The 19,653-nt window shown below is 39.0% G+C and overlaps 1 protein-coding gene across 1 annotated transcript in view; it reads left to right on the forward strand.

Moving 5' to 3' along the window:
• Positions 1 to 242: 242 nt before the first annotated feature.
• LOC127580531 (ATP-binding cassette sub-family D member 2-like) overlaps positions 243 to 19,653 on the forward strand; it is a 44,589-nt gene continuing 25,178 nt past the window's right edge. Inside the window, exons 1-5 of the mRNA XM_052034121.1 lie at positions 243 to 1,330; positions 8,149 to 8,329; positions 12,110 to 12,234; positions 16,256 to 16,424; positions 19,286 to 19,380. Of these exons, the coding sequence (XP_051890081.1) occupies positions 425 to 1,330; positions 8,149 to 8,329; positions 12,110 to 12,234; positions 16,256 to 16,424; positions 19,286 to 19,380 (1,476 nt within the window). The 5' untranslated portion in view covers positions 243 to 424. The remainder of the gene's footprint in view (positions 1,331 to 8,148; positions 8,330 to 12,109; positions 12,235 to 16,255; positions 16,425 to 19,285; positions 19,381 to 19,653) is intronic.

Consider the following 19,653-nt stretch of genomic DNA (forward strand, 5'->3'; position numbering starts at 1 on the left):
TGTTTACCAACGCGCAATGCGGCCCTGCTACCGAAAACTTCTTGTTTAAATCAAACAAAAGATGTAGAGAAACAACCAAACCCGCAGCTGAATAAAACATCCCGCCGCACGACCGGAGACCTGAGGCAGCTGCCAGCCACCAGCCACCAGCCACCAACCGCTGCCCCTCAGCCGTTGAATCGCCCGCGCACGCGCAGTACGTTGCGGCTGGACGTCAGCGGGCTCCGGGAGCGGGAGCGTGTGACGTTACGGCGGGGTGACGCGGGACGCGCTGCGCCCCGGCTGCCGCAGCGATTCCAGCGGCGAGCGGACGGCAGCGGCGCCGGGCGCTCTGCGCCATGACCGACGGTAGCCCTTCGGCCGCCTTGCGCGCTGTTCTCGCCCTCTTCTCTTCGTGGGGCAGGTTGGACGGCTGAGGGTGCAGATGTCCCACCTCCTGCAAGTCGCGGCCGCGGTGAAGTGGTCGAAGTCGACGGCTGCCCGCAGAGCCGTTTTCCTGGCCTTGGCCACTTATGGTGTCAGGAGGCTGTATCCGCTCCTCCAGCATCACCTCCATGGCAAGCGGCGGCCCGGGACGCCCTCACCCCGCCACACGCCCGGCCAGTGCTTCGCCAAGAAGTCTCCGGCCGTCGACGCCGATTTTTGTCAGCAGCTCCTCGGTCTCGGCAAAATCCTCTTCCCCAAGCTGCTCACCAAGGAGCTGGGTTTGCTCTGCCTGCATTCAGTGGCTTTGATTTCCAGGACGTTTCTCTCCATTTACGTGGCCGCATTGGACGGGAAGATAGTGAAGTCAATCGTCGAAAAGAAACCCAAAAGCTTCGTGCTGAAACTGGTCAAATGGCTTCTGGTGGCCATCCCAGCCACTTTTGTGAATAGCATGATCCGCTATCTGGAATGTAAGCTGGCTCTGGCATTTCGCACTCGCCTCGTTGATCACGCATATCGTACGTACTTCACTGACCAGACTTACTACAAGGTTAGCAATATGGACGGGAGGCTGGAAAATCCCGATCAGTCGCTGACAGAAGATATCCTGATGTTTACTCAGTCCATTGCACACTTGTACTCCAACCTGACGAAGCCCATCTTTGATGTGATGCTGACCTCGTACACCTTGATCCAGACTGCAACTTCGCGGGGAGCAAACCCCATGGGACCCACTCTTTTAGCAGGCCTCGTCGTCTATGCCACAGCCAGGGTATTACGAGCCTTCTCTCCAAGATTTGGCAAACTAGTGGCTGAAGAAGCCCAAAGGAAAGGATACTTAAGATATATCCATTCACGTATTATAGCCAATGCAGAAGAGATTGCTTTTTACAGGGGACATAGGGTAAGGATTTCTGTAGTGAAACTGGAGCTCAAGCTCATTAAGTTGATGGCTTAAAGGCTATCATGACAGATGGTTTCATGGAGCCATTAGTGTATTGTTTTGGATTACATCTGACACTTTATACTTTGATTCAATATGTAATATTGGTGGTAAATAGGTCACTTATTTACTTGTCAGGAAATTATTTTGGAAAAATGGATATCTTTCTGCTTTTTTAAAATAAGTAAAAGATGTGATATCTTTTCCTAAAATCCCTGATTTAAAAATTGGAGCCTTATGTACAGCCTCTGAAGAAGATACTTTTGTATCAATGTCCATTGAAATTGTTTTTATGTTGAAATACCCTATGGTTTGGTAAGGACTGTTTCCAGAAGTGACTAGCATCTTGAAGTTATCTGCCATCCAAACCAATATAAATCTCAAATTCAGTAGGTCAGAAAGAGGCTGTGGAAACAAACATTTAGATTGCCATTTATATTTCTGAATTTGTTTGTATTTTTAAATTAACATTTTTTACATTTGATATTGTTATGGTCTTCCTAAAAAAAGTCGCTCATTGCAGAGGGATATTCTTTTTGAAAATGAACATTTTGGCACTTTTTGCATTATACTGTCAAGTATCGCATGGTTAGATCAGAATTGGGCTATTTGTACAGCTGATTTCTTGCTTTATATGTGTATAGGCTAGGTTGATTGTGCCTGTTCCTTTTATATCACAGAGGTTTCTCAGATATCTTGATCAAGTCAGATGATTCATTCTAATGATGCTCCACCTAAATTTTAAATATAACAATTGGAGGTTGTATCTGATGATGCAGCTGGTGAAAATGCTGTATTTGAATTGTGCACAGAATGTGGAGTTGAATATCAAAATCCTAAATTAAGTGAGTTTTGGATATTCCCAATCTAGCTCATTTTAAAGCTGAGTATGTAGCAAAAGCTGTTTAAAAATTCATGATTTCCAAAAAAAATACTTTCTGGAAGTCTCGTTTAGAGAAGTCAAAAGGATAGCTATTGTGCAGTTTTTACAAAGATATTATAGATGTTGGAAATCTGAAAAAAAACAGAAAACATTAGAAGCATGCAGCAAGTTGGAAGCATCTAAGGGAAGAATGTACAAATGAATGTTTTGTGTGTGCACTTCTCTTCAAAAGCACTTCACTTCTTTGTAGAATACTTTTAGTTTGTAAATCAGCTTAGCAAGCTTGCTATCAGCACTACTATCTTGGAAAGGCATCAGGCATTTAATAGGACAAGAGGTGTTAGAACTTATGATCGGGTTGTTGTTGTGATCTATTTCCATAGATGGGAATGTGGAAGAGGGCTAGAGACTAGAACAGTCAAACTGATTGGGAGATTTGCTGGACTTGGAGCCCCGGGACTTATTGTTATCTGATGAATGGGATACAGAAACGACTGGAATATTTGGAGTTTGGAGATTTGCTGAAGTTGAGGCCAAGAACTAATTTCCAAGTGTGATGCTGTGGGAAATTGTTCACATGGTTAAGGCTTTGCTTCCATGAGTGATAAACTTATTGTTAATTTATATGTAACAAAAATCCTTTATGTACTTTATCCAGATAATCCACCCTAATCCCTCTTCAAAATATGGTGTTTTAGAATTAGATGGTATGAGGAAGTATTTGTTCTTAGCTGCAATGGTTTTCGAGACATCAGCAACAAAACAGTATTTCCTAAATCATTATTTTTTGTACGTAACCACAGAAAATGAAGATAACTGAGTTACTTAATGTCAGGAACTGTTTTAAAGTGACAGTAGTTTTGCAGTAAAATTCCAGAGTTGCAAACTTACCTGTCTGTGGAAGGGGAGCATAAAGCAATCTCACAGTGCCTGGGTTTCAAACTATGCAACTAAGTGAATAATTAAATTACTAAATAAGATAGTTTATTGGCCATTCTGGAAATACTTTAAACTCAGTCAGTGCTTACTTACCATAGAACTAGAGAACAGTACAGCACAATACAGGCTTTTCGGCCCACAATGTTATGCTGACCTTTAAACCTCACTTAAGAATATCTAACCCCTTCCTCCCACATACCCCCCTATTTTAAATTCCTCCATATGCTTATCTAACAATCTCTTGAATTTGACTGATGTACCTGCCTCCTCCACCACCCCAGGCAGCGTATTCCATGCCCCAACCACTCTGTGGGTAAAAAAAAACCTCCCTCTGATATCTCCCTTGAACTTCCCACCCATTACTTTAAAGCCATGCCCTCTTGTGTTGAGCATTGGTGCCCTGGGAAAGAAGCGCTGGCTGTCTACTCTATCTGTTCCTCTTAATATTTTGTATACCTCTATCATGTCTCCCCTCATCCTCCTTCTCTCCAAAGAATAAAGCCCTAGCTCCCTTAGTCTCTCCTCATAATCCATACTCTCCAAACCAGGCAGCATCCTGGTAAATCTCCTCTGCACCCTTTCCAACGCTTCCATATCCTTCCTTTTATGAGGCAACCAGAACTGGACACAGTACTCCAAGTGTGGTCTAACCAGAGTTTTGTAGAGCTGCATCATTACCTCGCGGCTCTTAAACTCGATCCCACGACTTGTGAAAGCTAACATCTTGTAAGCTTTCTTAACTACCCTATCCATCTGTGAGGCACCTTTCAGGGATCTGTGGATATGAACCCCCAGATCCCTCTGCTCCTCCACACTAGTCAGAATCCTGCCATTAACTTTGTACTCTGCCTTACATAAGTTAAATTGGGAGTGAGGCTTGTAAATACGAAGCAATCTTTTTTTAATGTGATTTAGAGCAAGACAGGTAATTACCAATATGAAAGCAATAACAATGGATCCTAAATCAAAACATTCCAGCAGGATCATCCCTTAGGTTCTGAAATTCAGCGTGCTGATACTCGCGGCTATAAGATCTAATCCTTCCTGTTTTCGTCACATGTTCTAATAAGCACAAGAGCTTTTGTTTTAGGTACTTAGCCGAGAAAAGTTGAGGTTTTAAAGTATTTTCATGCTTTGTTAGCAAGTGGGAAATGTTTTTACTGAAGTGAAGACTTCTTGCCCTTGAGAAATTCAGCAAATCTTTGATTTAGTTTGTGTATGTCTTTGTAACCTGCTTCATAAAACTTGGGAGTAAAGTTACTGAAGTAGTCAGGGAAGCGGAAGAAGAAAATAAACTGCTGAATAGCTTGAGATAATAAGTCAGTTAATTTAGATGACGTGCAGTTTGGTAGTTGGGGGAAGCACACTTGTACTAAGTGCAGTTTTGGTTCTCTTATTTCAAGAAGTGATGCACTAGATTGGAGGCAGTCCAGAAAAAAAATTCCTTGCTAATTCATGGGAATAAAGTGTTGTCCTTTCATGAATGGCTAAGGAAATTGGATCTGTATTTTTTTTTCGAGTTTAGAAAAATGAGGGGTGATCTTACTGAAATAAACAAGATCCTAAGTGGACATGACAAGATAAATGTTGGGAAAAATGACGTGGTTGAGGATGTGATTGCAAAATAAGGGGACAATCATTTTACAGAATATCTGGAATTCTCTACCCTTTAAGGTTTTGGAGGCTAGAACACTGGAGATGCTTAAAGAGGCAATAGATATTTTTTGAAATATAAGTGAATTGACTGCTCTGGGGCAGAAAACAGGAGATGAAGCCTGGGCAGACAGCCATGATCATGCTGAATATGGTGGGGCAGGCTTGAGGGCCAGGGTAGCCTACGCATTCTCCCATCTTATTATGTTTTGTGTTCCTGTGGAGATTGCAGAAATTCTGCTGTGATCTTTCAAACCATGTTGGAAGCAAAAGTGCTTCCAGAGGCCTGGAGGATTGTAAATGTTGCACCTTGTTCAAAAAGACAGATAAACATTACAACCGCAGGCTGGTCCAATCCCATTACTGGTGACCCCCAACTTAAAGCCATTCGGGTAACTGAAATTCACAGATTCACGTATCACTACCCAAAAATTTGAGATACAGAATAAATTTTGCTCTTAGACAATTTATGTAGTAAGAAAAAAGTAAATAAGTCAGCGCAACATAAATTTTATTTTAACTCGCATTTCTTGACGCATGCACAGATGATGTGCCTACTCATTCCAGAAAATTGCGACACAGGCCATTTTTTGGGAATGCAAGCCCCTCCCCACTGTAATACAGGGGTTGCCTGTAGTGGGAAAGCTGCTATTGGACATTGTGTAGAAAAAACATCTCACTTGGAGCAGATTGGATCAATAAGGGGCAATCAACAGAGACTTGGAAAAAGGCAAGTAGTGTCAGACTAACCTGATGGAGTTATTTTGATTATGTAATGCAGTATTTGTTCTATATATAGACCTTGGAAAAAGCTGTCAATGAGTATCACAGACTTGTTTGGAAAATGGAAACGTATTGGATTAGTGGTATGTAGGTAACATGAGTATCAAATTGACTCAAGGATGAAGGAAGAGTGATGAACAGATACTTTTCTATCTTGTCAGGCAGTCCCATGGGATCAAGGATCATTTGCTTTCAGTCCAGTTCTCTGGCTTCTGAGGTGAATCAGAAAGGGCAGGAGGCACTTGAAGGGGGGTGGATGGAAGGGTAGATTCTATTTACACTGGCATGTACTCTTCTCTGAGCAGTCATGGGCCAGGGCTTCCACCTGCTGATCTCTTGCTGTGGAGAGTCTGTTTTGCGAGTCGTATGTTAGGGATATGAACGTTGTGCCTGCCCAACGGTGCTGGCTGAATGTAACTTAGAGCCTCAATGCTGGAAATGTTGACCTGGTAGAAGATGTTTGTGTTTATTTATTGTGTTAATTTGGAGGACTTTGAGGTCTTGATCTTCAAATATTCATTTTCTCAGATGTTTAAAGGCCATGTTAGTGCACTGAATGTGATGTTGAATATTATCATGTATATATGCTTTTGCTGAGAGGTGGCTCCACAGTTATTGGAAGGGGTTCGCGTTGTTAAGGATCTCATTGCAGACTTTTATTGTCAGAGAGCGGTGTTGTACAGTGGGAGGCTGGTTGCTCGGCTTATGTCTTGTGGATGTTTTGTGGAAAGCCCAAACTCTCTCTACTTAGTCAATGCGTCAATGATGATGTAGAGCTTGGTTGGCAGATGTTGGAATCGGTTCTGAAGAACAGCATAAATCAGAGATGCAGCAGTTAGTAACAAAAAGTCACTGTGGATTAGTTAGGCAAGGTTGTGTTTGAAAATCCTGACTTATTTTTGTGGAAGTAGTAAGGAGGATTGAAGATTATGACATTTGGGATATTCTTTGGTATATACATGGATTTTATCAAGGCATTTGATTAAATCCCAGCTGACAGGTTGATCAGAAAATGTAAAGCTCGTGGGATCCAAGGGAAAATGGCAAGTTGGAGTGAAAACTGGCTCATGAGAGAAACCAGTGGCTAATTGTTGTTGATAGAGGAGCTTTTATGTTTGTAGTCACAAGAATGCAAAATAGCAGCAGGAATAGCCCCCCCCAACCCCCCCAACCCATTCAATTTGATCATAGCCGATCTTTGCTGGACTCAACTTCTCTTCCCCATAACCCTCAATTCCTCAGTCTTTCAATATTTACCTACATCCCTCGTAAATGTATCCAGTTATCTGCCCTCCACCACCCTTGAGATTCACTACCCACGAAGAGAAAAAAACTTAGACACACCTCAGATAAATGATAGGCTCCTAATTCTGTAGCTCTAGCTCCTTGTTCATGACTCTCCCACCAGTGAGAACATCTCAGCATCTACCCTGTCAAGCCCCCTTGGCATCTTGTATGTTTGAATGTGATCATCCCTCATCCTTCTAAACTCCAAGGAGTACAGACCCAAATCCTCAAGCTTCTCTTGATAGGACAATCCTCTCATCCCAGCAATTATTCTTGTTTTCTTCAGAACAAAGCAGGAGATTTGGTTGAGGTGTTCAAAATTATTAGTGACCTAATCAGGGTGAACAGGAATGATTTATTTTGCTTAGCAAGGAGATTGATAACTAGCAGGCATAAATTTAAATTAATTGGTGGAAGAATTCGAAGTGAGTTGTGGGAAGTTTCTTCATCCAAAAGCAGTGGGATCTAAATGCCCTTAAAGCTGAAAGAGGCTGGAAACAGAAAAACTTGTTTTGTAAGTACTGGGATGAACACTTGAACAGCATTAATCTACAAGATAGTGGACTGTGAGCTGACAAGTGGGAGTAATCCAAGTAGCTCAATTTTTGGCCAGCATGAATGTGATAAGATGGTACCTACACTGTAAATTTCCAGTTTTATAATCTTTAACACTGATTTTCATTTTTAGAATAAAGAGGAAACTTCTACATTGACCTTAAATTTAAAACAAATTATCTTTATTGCTTTCTCTAAACTATGAAAACAACTGTAACGAGACATGTGAAAAAAATCACAAAACCTTGGAAATCGGTGTTGCATATTAAGCAAGACATGCATTGTAATACAGGTGCTACTTTGGAGTTATGGCTATTTTTCCCATTTGAATTGTAAATTACCATGGTTTAAAGTAATTCTGAATGTCAGGAGTGGACTTAGAACTGCAGTCATTAAACCTTCAGCATTACTGTGTTTAAAAACTATATGAAAAGTTGTTTCAGACATCTATTAATATTCATGTTTTACTGCATTTGCACAACATTATATGCTGCAGTGGTATTTATTTTGTTTCATATAATTATTTCCAAATTTCATAACCCAACTCAATTCCAGCTTCCCTCGTATTTCAAGTACTTACTTTGTCCATATATTTGAAATGTTACCTGAGTATCCTTTTGGGTAATATTCCTGCATTTAATGATTGTACTTGTCTAAGTCTTCCATTTTCTTTCCTTAGGTGGAAATGAATCAGCTACAGAAAAGTTACAAGTCGCTTGCTGCCCAGATGAATCTTATTTTGTCTAAAAGATTATGGTACATAATGTTGGAGCAGTTTCTAATGAAGTACGTGTGGAGTGGAAGTGGATTAGTGATGGTTGCAGTACCCATTATCACGGCAACAGGTTTTGCAGACAATGGTAATGAGGCAGATTTTTTAACCTGATTAAAATTTTGGTTATTAAATGATGATCTCTAATACTATCAAAGGAAAGTAACAGCTGGAATTCAGCCCTTGGAGGGGTTGCTATCAAGTACTTAGTCTCTGATTGTTATGCTTCTGTCAGATGTAAAAAATAATTTTAAAGCTGTATCACAAGTATAGAACAGATGGACTTAACTGTTAGAAGCCACCAATAAAAAGGAAATCAGGAAGAATGGGCTTGAGTAATTGGAAGATTTGCTCTGAAGCACAATGAGGGGTTTGTTGTGTTTTTGCAGTGAAAATTTACTTCTTCCTGATTTGTTCATAGCAGCCATTATAGTTGAGCTTCCATTAAATGACTTTTTTCATGCTTGGTTCACAACCACCTCATTCAAATGTTGCCAGAACAAGCAGGCTGGCAAATCAACTGACTTTGGTCCTCGGTAAACTTCTGTTTTCAAAAGATTGTTTTTGTATGCTGAGGATTTCTGTTGCTAATGTTTTGCAGTGACCTTAGCAACTTGATTCACACACATTCTTGACCTTCACTTTCCATTTCATTTATTTAATACATTATGACATTTTCTGTGCTTAAAAAAAAGTTCTAGGACTGAGAACTGAAGATTAAAAAACTCAGCAGGTCAGGCAGCATCTTTGGAAGGAGAAACAGTCAACAACATTATGGGTCTGTGATCCTTCCTCAGAACTGGGAGAGAGAAACAAATTACTTTTCAGTGGAAGAGAAGGTGGGGGAAACTGTGCAGAACAAAGAGTGTCTGTGATGGGATGAGTCACAATGGCTTAATGATGGCAGTTACCAGAACTTTAAGCTACTTGTTCTGTGTATGAGTTGCTAATGGTAAGGTGGTACAAGAAGGATAAGAAAAACTGAGCCAACATGATATAAAACAGAAAATGGAGAATGCTGGAAAAGTTTAGTAAATTGTTCTTCCACTCCTACTGTCGTTTCAGTAGAGAATGCTGGTATAGTGCTTCATTTGTAGTTTGTGTATTACCTAGAAGAGGTGATCTGGATGTTTTCATGTGCAGTGTAATAAAATTTTAACTGCTGTTTTTAGAACCATACTGCTACCATAGAATCAGACAGGCCCATTTCGTCAAACATCCAATCTGCACTAATCCCAATTTTCTTCTTGCATCCTCATTGACCCCCCCTCCCTTCCCCATCCCCCATTCTCCTGCCACTCACTCACCTATGGTACGGGCAGTTCACAGTCGTCAGTTAACCTACTAGAGTCAATGTATGTCTTTGACACATTGGAGGAAACCAGAGCCCCCAAGGGAACGGGTGCATCACTCTGCTGCTGGTTGAATATTTCATAATTATTGATCGATTTCCAATCTATTCCAGTCCAATCTTCCAATATGGTCTTCAATGCTGGTTTTGATATCATCTGCACAAAATTCTCCCATGCAGAAGAGAACTATGAATGATGTGGGCCTTGAACCTTAAGGAGAACTTTAATAGGGAGTTGGAAATGTTCAGGTTGCCTGCTTCTATGACTTATCAATGTTTGTGATCTTTCTGCAACCTTCCTATCACCATCCTGTTGCATTCTCCCAGATTGTTTTCCTGGCCTGACTCTTTCCCTGCCCCTCTCCCCCAGGATCTTTGTCCAGATTTCCCTGGATCTTTTCCCACCAAGTTCTCCAACCACACATTCTACTCCCCATTGATTCCACTCTCTATTCCTCCAGTCTGCACCCTCATGAGTTCCTGCGTTTTAGAAGGAAAGGCCTCTGTGCACATTTGTGGTTATGCGGTCCATTCTACCATGAATCATGTCTTTACCTTGTGTGCCACAGCATATCAAAGTCCCATGAGGAACATTTTAAGTGCAGAAATATTTCAAGGGTAGTTGATTCTTTTTTTTGCTGTTGTCACTTTTGAAGTAGCTTGTTACCTACTTCACTAGCTTTAAGTCTTTGTTTTAGCAGTTGTGACAAAATTCAATGACTTCCTGTTGTCTGGGTTAAATTGAATGCATGAGCATGTCTTCCGGGGATGGAAATCAGCCGTCCTTGCCCAATTCCGCCCAAATGTGACTTTGAACCACAGCAAAGTAGTGGCTCTTAATTCTGCATTGAAATGGTTTAGTGAGCCTTTGAATTCTGGATTAACAATGAGCAATAAATGTTGCTTTAACCAGCAACATTCATATCCTGCAAGTTAATAAATAATGCTGAGAAGGGATTTTTTTTTCTTCAACTTGCATTTGAAGTGATAGTGGTGGGTCACAAGAGGGCAACTGAATGGGGAAGATTGGGATGAATAGAAAAGGAAGGAGGTACTCTTCCTATGTTAGAGAGAAACTGTTTTCCCCTTTCTCCTTGCCCATTTGGGAGTAATCTTCCTTCAGTCTTCCTTCCCAATACATTGAGCCACATTTGTTCTCTCTTCCACCTTGTCCATCCCTCTTCTCATTGATGAAAGAGTTTTTCCTTCTCTCACATATGATTGTCTGGCACCTCACATTCTGGTTTCCATATCCAATTGTGCCAGAACAAAGTCAAGCCATCCAAGCAAACTATCAGTGCTTCTAGGTGTTTCATGAGGTGGTTTAGAGCACAAACACATAGGCAGGAGTGAAGAGTTGGCACGGTGATAGCAGAATTTTCACATGTTTGTGGAAAATTAATTTTAAAACTGACCTTTTGCAGCTATTTATAACAATACAGGTAAAAGAAAACAGGATTCTTGAGCTGGAAGGAATATAAAATCCACTGTTTGTTCAGGCTACATTTAAAACATGTAAATAGTCATTTTTTCAAAAAACCCGTGAAGTAACTATTGAAAACCTCCTGAAATTTTTGCCTCTCAACTTCAGTTGAGAGTTCAAATCTAAAAGATGCTTGGATGTATGGAGTTATCGCCTAACAATGAGAAATGTAGCAGTTGGAGAGGGGTGAATCTAGCTTTCTAAACATCTTAAGATTCAGGTTGCCAAAAGAGGGTACACTTTTTCCTGGAATCAGATCAGGACCCAGGATTTGCATGATCTGTTTTGCACTGCTGCTCATCCAAAATGCTTTATAGCAACAATAAACTTGGTGGAACTAAACCCAAATGCACCAAAGAGGAATAAATTTAACTGGGGAGCTGTTATGTCGTATTCAACAAAAATATCTTCCTTTTTTAGTGTTTTATAAAAATCTAATTGGAACTTTTTTTATCCTATTGTTTTCACTTTAAATTAATATGAAGTACAATGCAACATATCAAGATGTATATATTCAAGTTCTTCTTGGTAGAGATGCATCTCTAGGTGACATTTAACAGAACAGTCGATATGGTAACACTAATTTTCATTTAATTGTTTTAATTATTTTATTTGCATCTATTGATATTGCTTAGAATGAGAACGACTTTTCAGAATTTACTGTTTTTCTCAAACTGTGATTTACTCAGCTTATTTATTTTAAGAACTGTGACTTGGGACAAAGAAAATATGCTTCTGTGATTTTGTTTAAGAGGTGATCAGCAAGTAATTTTATTACTTTAGTGTAAATGCATTGAAATCTTGCAATTTGCATGAAATACAAGGTAAATCCAAAAATACTAAGAACTCTTTGTTTTCCCCATTTGAAGTCAAATGGATCATCCACAAGTAGCAAAACCTCATGAGCAGAATTTAGATACAGTACGTAATTATAGTTACTATTTTTAGAATGATGTGTAGAACATATGTGATTAAAATGGCTTTGCTTCATTGAGTATAATTTAATATGTATAAGTTACATTTTTCTTTTCAAGAGTCAGAAGACGGTCACAAGCAAATAAGTTTGGTTAGTGAACGAACTGAAGCTTTTACCACTGCACGCAATCTGTTGGCTTCTGGAGCAGATGCAATTGAAAGAATTATGTCGTCATACAAAGAGGTATTGTGCAGCACAAAAGTAGAAATGAAATCTAATTCCATAATGAAGTGCAGTATTTTGTTTTTAGTAAGTGCAGAGGATCTCAGCAATGTGGCCCAGATTATTTTTAAGTTGAATTGTCCATTTGAAATATGAAGGCAGCTCACTTTGCTGATTTAGTGACTCTAGTGACTATTTAGTGACCATTTTGGTTGCTGATAATTTTAAACTTTGTGGAAAAACAAAAGATTAATGACTAAATGATTTACTGCTTATAATGCTGTTATTCTCACCCTTAAATATGTGTCTGAAGATATATAATTCATATAATTTAAAAAGACAAAAGAAGTCCTGCCATTCACTGAGTCTCAAACAATCTCAGTCACAATTGTTAAGGTGAAATGCAACATTTTGTACAACCATGATGTAGTGAAATTCAGCCAAACGTGGTTGGGTTGTGTGATGAAGCTATTTCTTAAAGCAAGGAAAAAAAATTCATTTTAATTTAATGATCAGACCTGTTAAATAACAAAAAGGGAATTGATGCTGCTACTTCACTTTTAGGCTGTAAAACTATCCCAGTAATATTACAAATGCAAGACATCCTGTAACATTGAAGAATTGTTTGGGACGAACATGCAGCAGTTTTGTCAGCAATACTAGATTGGTAGTTTGAAATATTCATACATAATAAACCATTATCTTGAGTTCCCAACACAAGCTCCTTTCCCTAACCACTGATTTCCTCCTCAACCATTATCTGAGGCATTCCTGATAACTCGCCTCCAAGACTTCCTGTCTGCATCTGAAGTCGTATCATATCCTGCTTTCCTGTCTCCCCTCTGCTTGTAGAACTATGTTAGCGAATGTCTTAATTTTGAAGTTCTTGTCCTTGACTTCCAGCAATCCTTGTATCCAAAATTTATGTTGCACAAACTCTCACCCTTCTTATGTCCCCAATTTTCTTTGCTTCATCATTGGTAGTCCTGCCTGTAGCTTCCTACTGCACAAGCTCTTGAATTACTTTAATTCCATCTGCTGCTGCTCTTTTTAAGTCTTCTGAAAACTTTGCTCTTTGGCCAAGTTTTTAATCATCTGTCCTTGGTGACAACTTTGATTAGCACTCCCATAAAGTAGTTTATAATGGGGGAAATTTATTATGGTATTTGAAGAGTAAAGCTTGAAGATTGATTTATGGCTGATATTTAGTTGTGCTCAATCCTCCTTTGTTACGTTTTTCTCTGTTTAATGGAACCACTGCATAAACCTTTAGAACTGGGAACATGGTAATTAAATATACAAAATAAACATGACATTAGTATATATCTCTTAAATCCAAGTGTCTTTAATTGTAACGTTACAGGAACCTGACAGCAATAATGTTTGTAACTATTTTGGTTGCTGATAATTTTAAACTTTGTGGAAAAACACAATGATTAATGATTAAATGATATACTGCTTATAATGATGTTATCTCACCCTTAAATATTTGTCTGAAACCATATCATTCATATAATTTAAAACAGTGGTTTTCAACCTTTTTCATGCTGTGGCCCCCCCCCCCCCCCCGAACATTTTCTTGTTAGATGGTGGACCCCTAAAGCCCACAAAATCAAACAATCGATAATTCATGCATACAACATTAAATTACTGCACATAGGCCCTATTGAAATAGTGACTATTTCAATCACCGATAATTACCAGCGGTGTCTTTCAGTGTTCAGTCCAATGTGAAGGTTGTGCCTGTTTTGCACTACAGAACTTGTCCAAACCTGGTGGTATGTGCGACAAACATACATGTATGTCATCCTCAATATTCAGTCTTGATCTGTATTTGGTTTTCATGGCAATGACTGCAGAAAATGCTATTTCGCACAAGTAAGTGGTTGCAAATGGTAACAGAACATTGACGGCTTTGCCGGACAGCGGTGGATACTCCTGGGAACATGCTATCCAGAATGACAACAGTGACATTCGGTTGAACTACAAATGCAAAGTCCTGTCAGATGACAGTTCAGCTAATTCTTCTTGTTCACGTCCAGTTAAATCAGTAAGCATGCATTCAAACGGATTTCGAATCCAATCAAACATGCTCGTGTCATCGTCACCGAAATACTCATGGAAATAATGTGACAGCTGTTGAATATGGTTCAAAGCGGTGCTCGCAATGGCCTGTCTTAGTCTCGTTCACTGTCAGAAAGTCAGCCAGCAACGGAAGCATATCATAGATGCCTTGCTCGCATCTTCCCTTCCAGATACAGAGTTTTTTCTGGAAGGCATTGATTTTGTCATGCGTTTTCAGAACATTTGAGCCAGGTCCTTGCAATGATAGATTTAAGTTGTTCAAAATGTTGAAAATATCTGCAAGATAAGCTAATCTGGCAACCCACGTCTCATCTGTGCAAGAACTGTGCCAATGATCTGTTATGCTCATTTAGAAAAATGAGCAGTTCATCTCGCAATTCATATACACGCTGCACAACGCGGCCTCGTGACAGCATCTGACTTCTGTATGTAGCAACAAATGCTTATGCTCGGCTTCCATTTCACGGCAAAAAGTCTTCCAAAGCCTCTCCTTGCTGAAGCCGTGCTATCAGCTGGCTCTGTATATCCTCCACCATATTGTCACTTATTTGTGCGGAATAGCATTTTCTGCAGTCACTGCCATGAAAACCAAATACAGATCAAGACTGAATATTGAGGATGACATACACGTATGTTTGTCGCACATACCACCAGGTTTGGACAAACTCTGTAGTGCAAAACAGGCACAACCTTCACATTGGACTGAACACTGAAAGACACCGCTGGTAATTATCGGTGATTGAAATAGTCACTATTTCAATAGGGTCTGTGTGCAGTAATTTAATGTTGTATGCATGAATTATCGATTGTTTGATTTTGTGGGCTTTGGGGGTCCACCATTTAACAAGGACATGTTCTGGGGGGCCGCAGCATGAAAAAGGTTGAAAACCACTGGTCTAAGTCTCTAAGATTGTTGCCTATAACAGATAGAATAGATATGGCCGATTTTCTGACTAGTGGAAAACTGGAGCAAGCAAGTAAGCTACGTCTTTGTAACAGGTTGCTTTTCCACTTTTTTTCTTGGCTTGCTCGCGGACCCCCTGGCAACCTGCCGCAGACTCCCGGGGTCCGCGGACCACAGGTTGAAAACCTCTGATTTAAAAAGACAAAAGTCCTGCCTTTCACTGAGTCTCAGAAACAATCTGAGTCTCATTTGTTAAGGTGAAATGCAACATTTTGTGCAACCATGATGCTATCCTTCCGTGCAGTGAACATGAGGGAAAAATGGGGAACCTGGGGGTGGTGGGGGGGAGTCTAAAATTTTATGATCATTGATAATGGAAATCATTGCAAAAAATGAGCTCCTGGAGGAACTCAGCATGTCAGGCAGCACCTGTGGAGGGAAATCGAGGTCGATGTTTTGGGTCGAGACCCTTCATCCGGATTGAAAGAGTACAGGGGCGATACCAGCATAAAAAGGTGAGGGGGAAGGGTGGGGCAAGAGCTGGCAGGCGATAGGTGGATTCACGGAGAGATGGATTAGCAGATGGAGTCAGTTAGGGGAGGGAAGGGTGGAGAAAGTGAAAAGAGGCTAAGATGTGACAGGTCGAGGCAACAAAAGGCTGGAATCAGACAAGGGAAGGTGAAGAGGAATCAAACAAGGGAGGTATAGAGAGCAGATGGGAACACTGGGAGGAGTGTGGGTGATGGGCAGATGGAGTAGGTGGTGCATGGGAAAGAAACTAGGAGATGGGGTGCTGGAGAAGGTTGGCTTGGAAAGAAGGTTTGTGGGTGAGGATGCATGATTGCAGATGCTGGAACACGGAAATGATTAGGTGCCTTGAACCTGAGTCGATAGTTATCCTTATTTTTTCAACACATTACTGTGAAAATTGTGCATTCTGAAACAAAAAGTATACATGATTCAGTAAGCCATGAGTTCTACTTAAAAATTTATTGTTTTGTATCCAAACGAGAAAGTGGCAATGTTGCTTATCTCTTTTTCTGTAACTTGCAGATCACTGAATTGGCTGGCTACACAGCTCGAGTACACAACATGTTTTCGGTTTTTGATGAAGTCCAGAGGGGAATATATAAGAGGTCCACCATCAATCAGGAAATTGAAATGGACTCCAATAAAGTAACTAAACATGGCTTAAGTAATGAAAGTTCTTTGGAACAGAAAGGTAATTAGTTGTGAGTGTCTATAACATGTAGATAAAACATTAGTCTTAGTTTTGTGTTCATTTGAATTCTGAAAATATTGAATGAAGATGCATTGCTTGAGAGGAAGAGCATCAAAGTTTCACTGGAGGGGTTCCTGGAATAGCAAGTCTGTCAAATGAGGTCACCTCCTAATTTTCTAAACTCTTAAGAATGCTAGCCTGTATTGTTAGCAGGGTACATACTGAAAGGATACTTCCCTAGATTGAAGAGGCTAGCACTAAAGGTCAGTCACAAAATAGAGGTTAGACCACACAGGAATGAACTGAGGAAACAGCTCTTTACTTAAAGGATATGGCTCTTTGGAAATCTCTAGTCCAGAAGTTTATAAAGGTTTAGTCATTGATTTCACTCAAAATTGAGAATTGTAGATTTTTAGGTATTGGAGGAAGAAGATCAGCCTTCATTATGTTGAATGGTGGAGCAGGATCACGTGACTGAATCGAAGAAATAACCCTTAAAAGGTCTTTTCTGGATTTCCTTCTGCAACTTAAATCTTTATTTGTTGTTGAATGGCGATGTTCAATTTTGAATCTAATGATTAGTACATTTCAGTCATTCAGCGTAAAGCCTGATATACTGGTTGGAAATGCATGTACAAACTGTTTTAAAGAAATATTTGGCATCTTCATTGCTGTTATACTCTAAAATGTTTGTTGTCCCAGTAATTCTAGTTAAACATTTTTTTATTGAAAATTAAATTAATAAAGTGCATTGCACTGTTGAATTTATTCATTTTTAAAATATTCAACATTAACAAATACTTTTCAGTGTTCTATGATTAATTAAAAATCATGGGATAAATATACAACAAATGTGTTATTATGCCTTAAAAATGGACATCATCAAGTTGCAGATTTCAACAAAGTACTTATTGAGAAACTGTAAAGTTCTGCGAGTCATGTAAGTCAATAGAAGTGGACCATCCAGTTGTATTTGAACAAGGTTTGGCCCGACATTACAAATACTGAACTCAGTAATATCTTTTTTAATTATTTCAAGAAGTTAGAAGTCAAAAATGTGTTGATATTCACTGCACTCGAAAGAAGGTGCAATTGTTAGAGTTAGCCAAGTGTTAGCTTGGTGCATGTGGTAATATTAAAATTGCACACAGTTTGTCTGTTGTCTTGGTAAACGTTGCACATGTTAAGTTAAATCTGCATGTGAAGTGTTCAAGACTGCCAAGCAGGCTATAAATTTCCTTACTGGATATAAGCTTTTGGTCGGTGGCAGCTCCGTTACATAGATCAGAAGGATATGAGTTCAGGCCCCATTTGTAGAATTGAGCATAACTCAACTGTCCAGAGTTGTCTCTCAAAACAGAGGTTATGTCATATACCCATCTTCTTTTGTATATATTGCAACAGAAAAATCCTATGATAAATGTTTGAAGAATTGCTGAGCTGTCCCAAGTCAAATTTCTTTCTCAGCCCAAAATCGGCAAAATACGATTAACTGATCCATCTTTTATCTGCTGTGACTTTGGCTTGTGGTGTTTTGAGATTTTGAGAGGCTGTGGCCAGGTGGTATATATGTTGCCCTTCTTCCCTGGCAGTTGCTTTGGTTCCAAGCAATTACACTGAGGAGGAGTGAGAAGGTGCCTTGGCTTGAGAATCTAAATTCCTTTTTCAGGTCATCTTGTTTATTTAATCATTGTGGAAGTATAGGTTCCACTGCCACTTTCTCAGAGCACTTGGGCATGGCCCAAATGTGACCCTTACTAAAGTAATTGTATCTCAAGGATATGCTTCTGTAATTTTCTTCATTAAGGTTAGTCAATGTTGTGGACAAACAAAATGTTAAGAAGAGCTCCAAGATTTTGATTTCATGATTGAATGAAAATGACAAAATTAATTTCTCAAATTATGTGCAGTTTATTGCAAAATTATCTGTTTATAAAACAAATACCATTTGTTCAAACTCAGCCCGGACAGGTAGAGGGTTTTCTCCTGAGATGTAGCAAGTATTGTTAAGTAAATTAAAAGGATGTTTTTGAGAAGTAATTAACTTTTAATGAATGGTTTCACGGATTTCCATTTATTTCTCACATTTTGCTTTGCATATTACCTGCTGTGCGCTCTGCCAAAAAGAAAATATTTTTCTTTCAAAATTAGTTCACAATTGTGGTATTTGAAGTCAGAGTGAGAAGCTGTCAATTTTGCATAATGACATCTATTTACTAGAAAGTTGGGTTTTCAAACACTGGCTGAATTAAGATTCACTAGTTTAACAAATATTCCATGTTTGATGAAAATGTATCAAAGATCAGTTTAATCTCGTGCAGACTGACAGGGAATATTATTTTCAAACAAATTTGTTTTCGAAGAAATTCCAGTGAGCACACGGGAGCTGGTTCAATGAACGATGTTTTTATTTAACCAGAAATTTGACAAAATATTCAAAAATATAGAACACTTTTAAAGGAGCTATAGTTACATAATGTGTGGGTCCTCTGTGCTGTTCTTTACAGGGAGCTAGGGAATATAACATTTACTTCAGTGTACTTTAGATATGGCTAAATATTAAGGCTTTGTTATTTAAAAGTAATGAAAGCTAAATACAGTGAATAGAGATTATATACGTATTCGCTTGCAGTTAATTCATTTGAAAAATCAGTGATTAAATTCTAAAAAGCTTTTTATGTTTAAAGGGAATTTCATAATTTGTTTTTTTTTTTAATTAAGTTTGAGCAGAGAGACGGGATTATTAATTGGTTAGTCCAGTGAGGGAGCAAACAGTAGCACCAAGTTTGATGATTTTCTGTCATGACATTTTCCATGTTACCAGAATTCATTTTGAATAATTCTTTTCTTTATTCTGTCAGGTCACGTTATAGATGTTGATGTGGGAATTATAGTGAAAATGTTCCCATTATTACCCCAAATGGAGATGTTGTTGTTTTCTAGACTAAACTTTAAGGTAGGAATTGAAAACTTGGATATAATAGTTTTTTTAATGTATTGTTGATAAGCTTTTACAGCTTCATTGTGTATCATTTTAAAACTTCCAACACCAGTTAGAGCTTGATGTATGTTTCTAAATATAAATTTGATTAACATTGAACTATTGGATGTTAATTAAATTTATTAATAAATTAATTTATTAATTAACTTTTTGCAGATTTATTTGTATTTAGTGTGACTATCCTGGTAATGAAGAAAATCCCAGCAAATGTTTTATATTTTGTGCCTG

This window comes from Pristis pectinata, chromosome 19 (genome assembly GCF_009764475.1).
Source record: "Pristis pectinata isolate sPriPec2 chromosome 19, sPriPec2.1.pri, whole genome shotgun sequence".
Lineage (NCBI taxonomy): Eukaryota > Metazoa > Chordata > Chondrichthyes > Rhinopristiformes > Pristidae > Pristis > Pristis pectinata.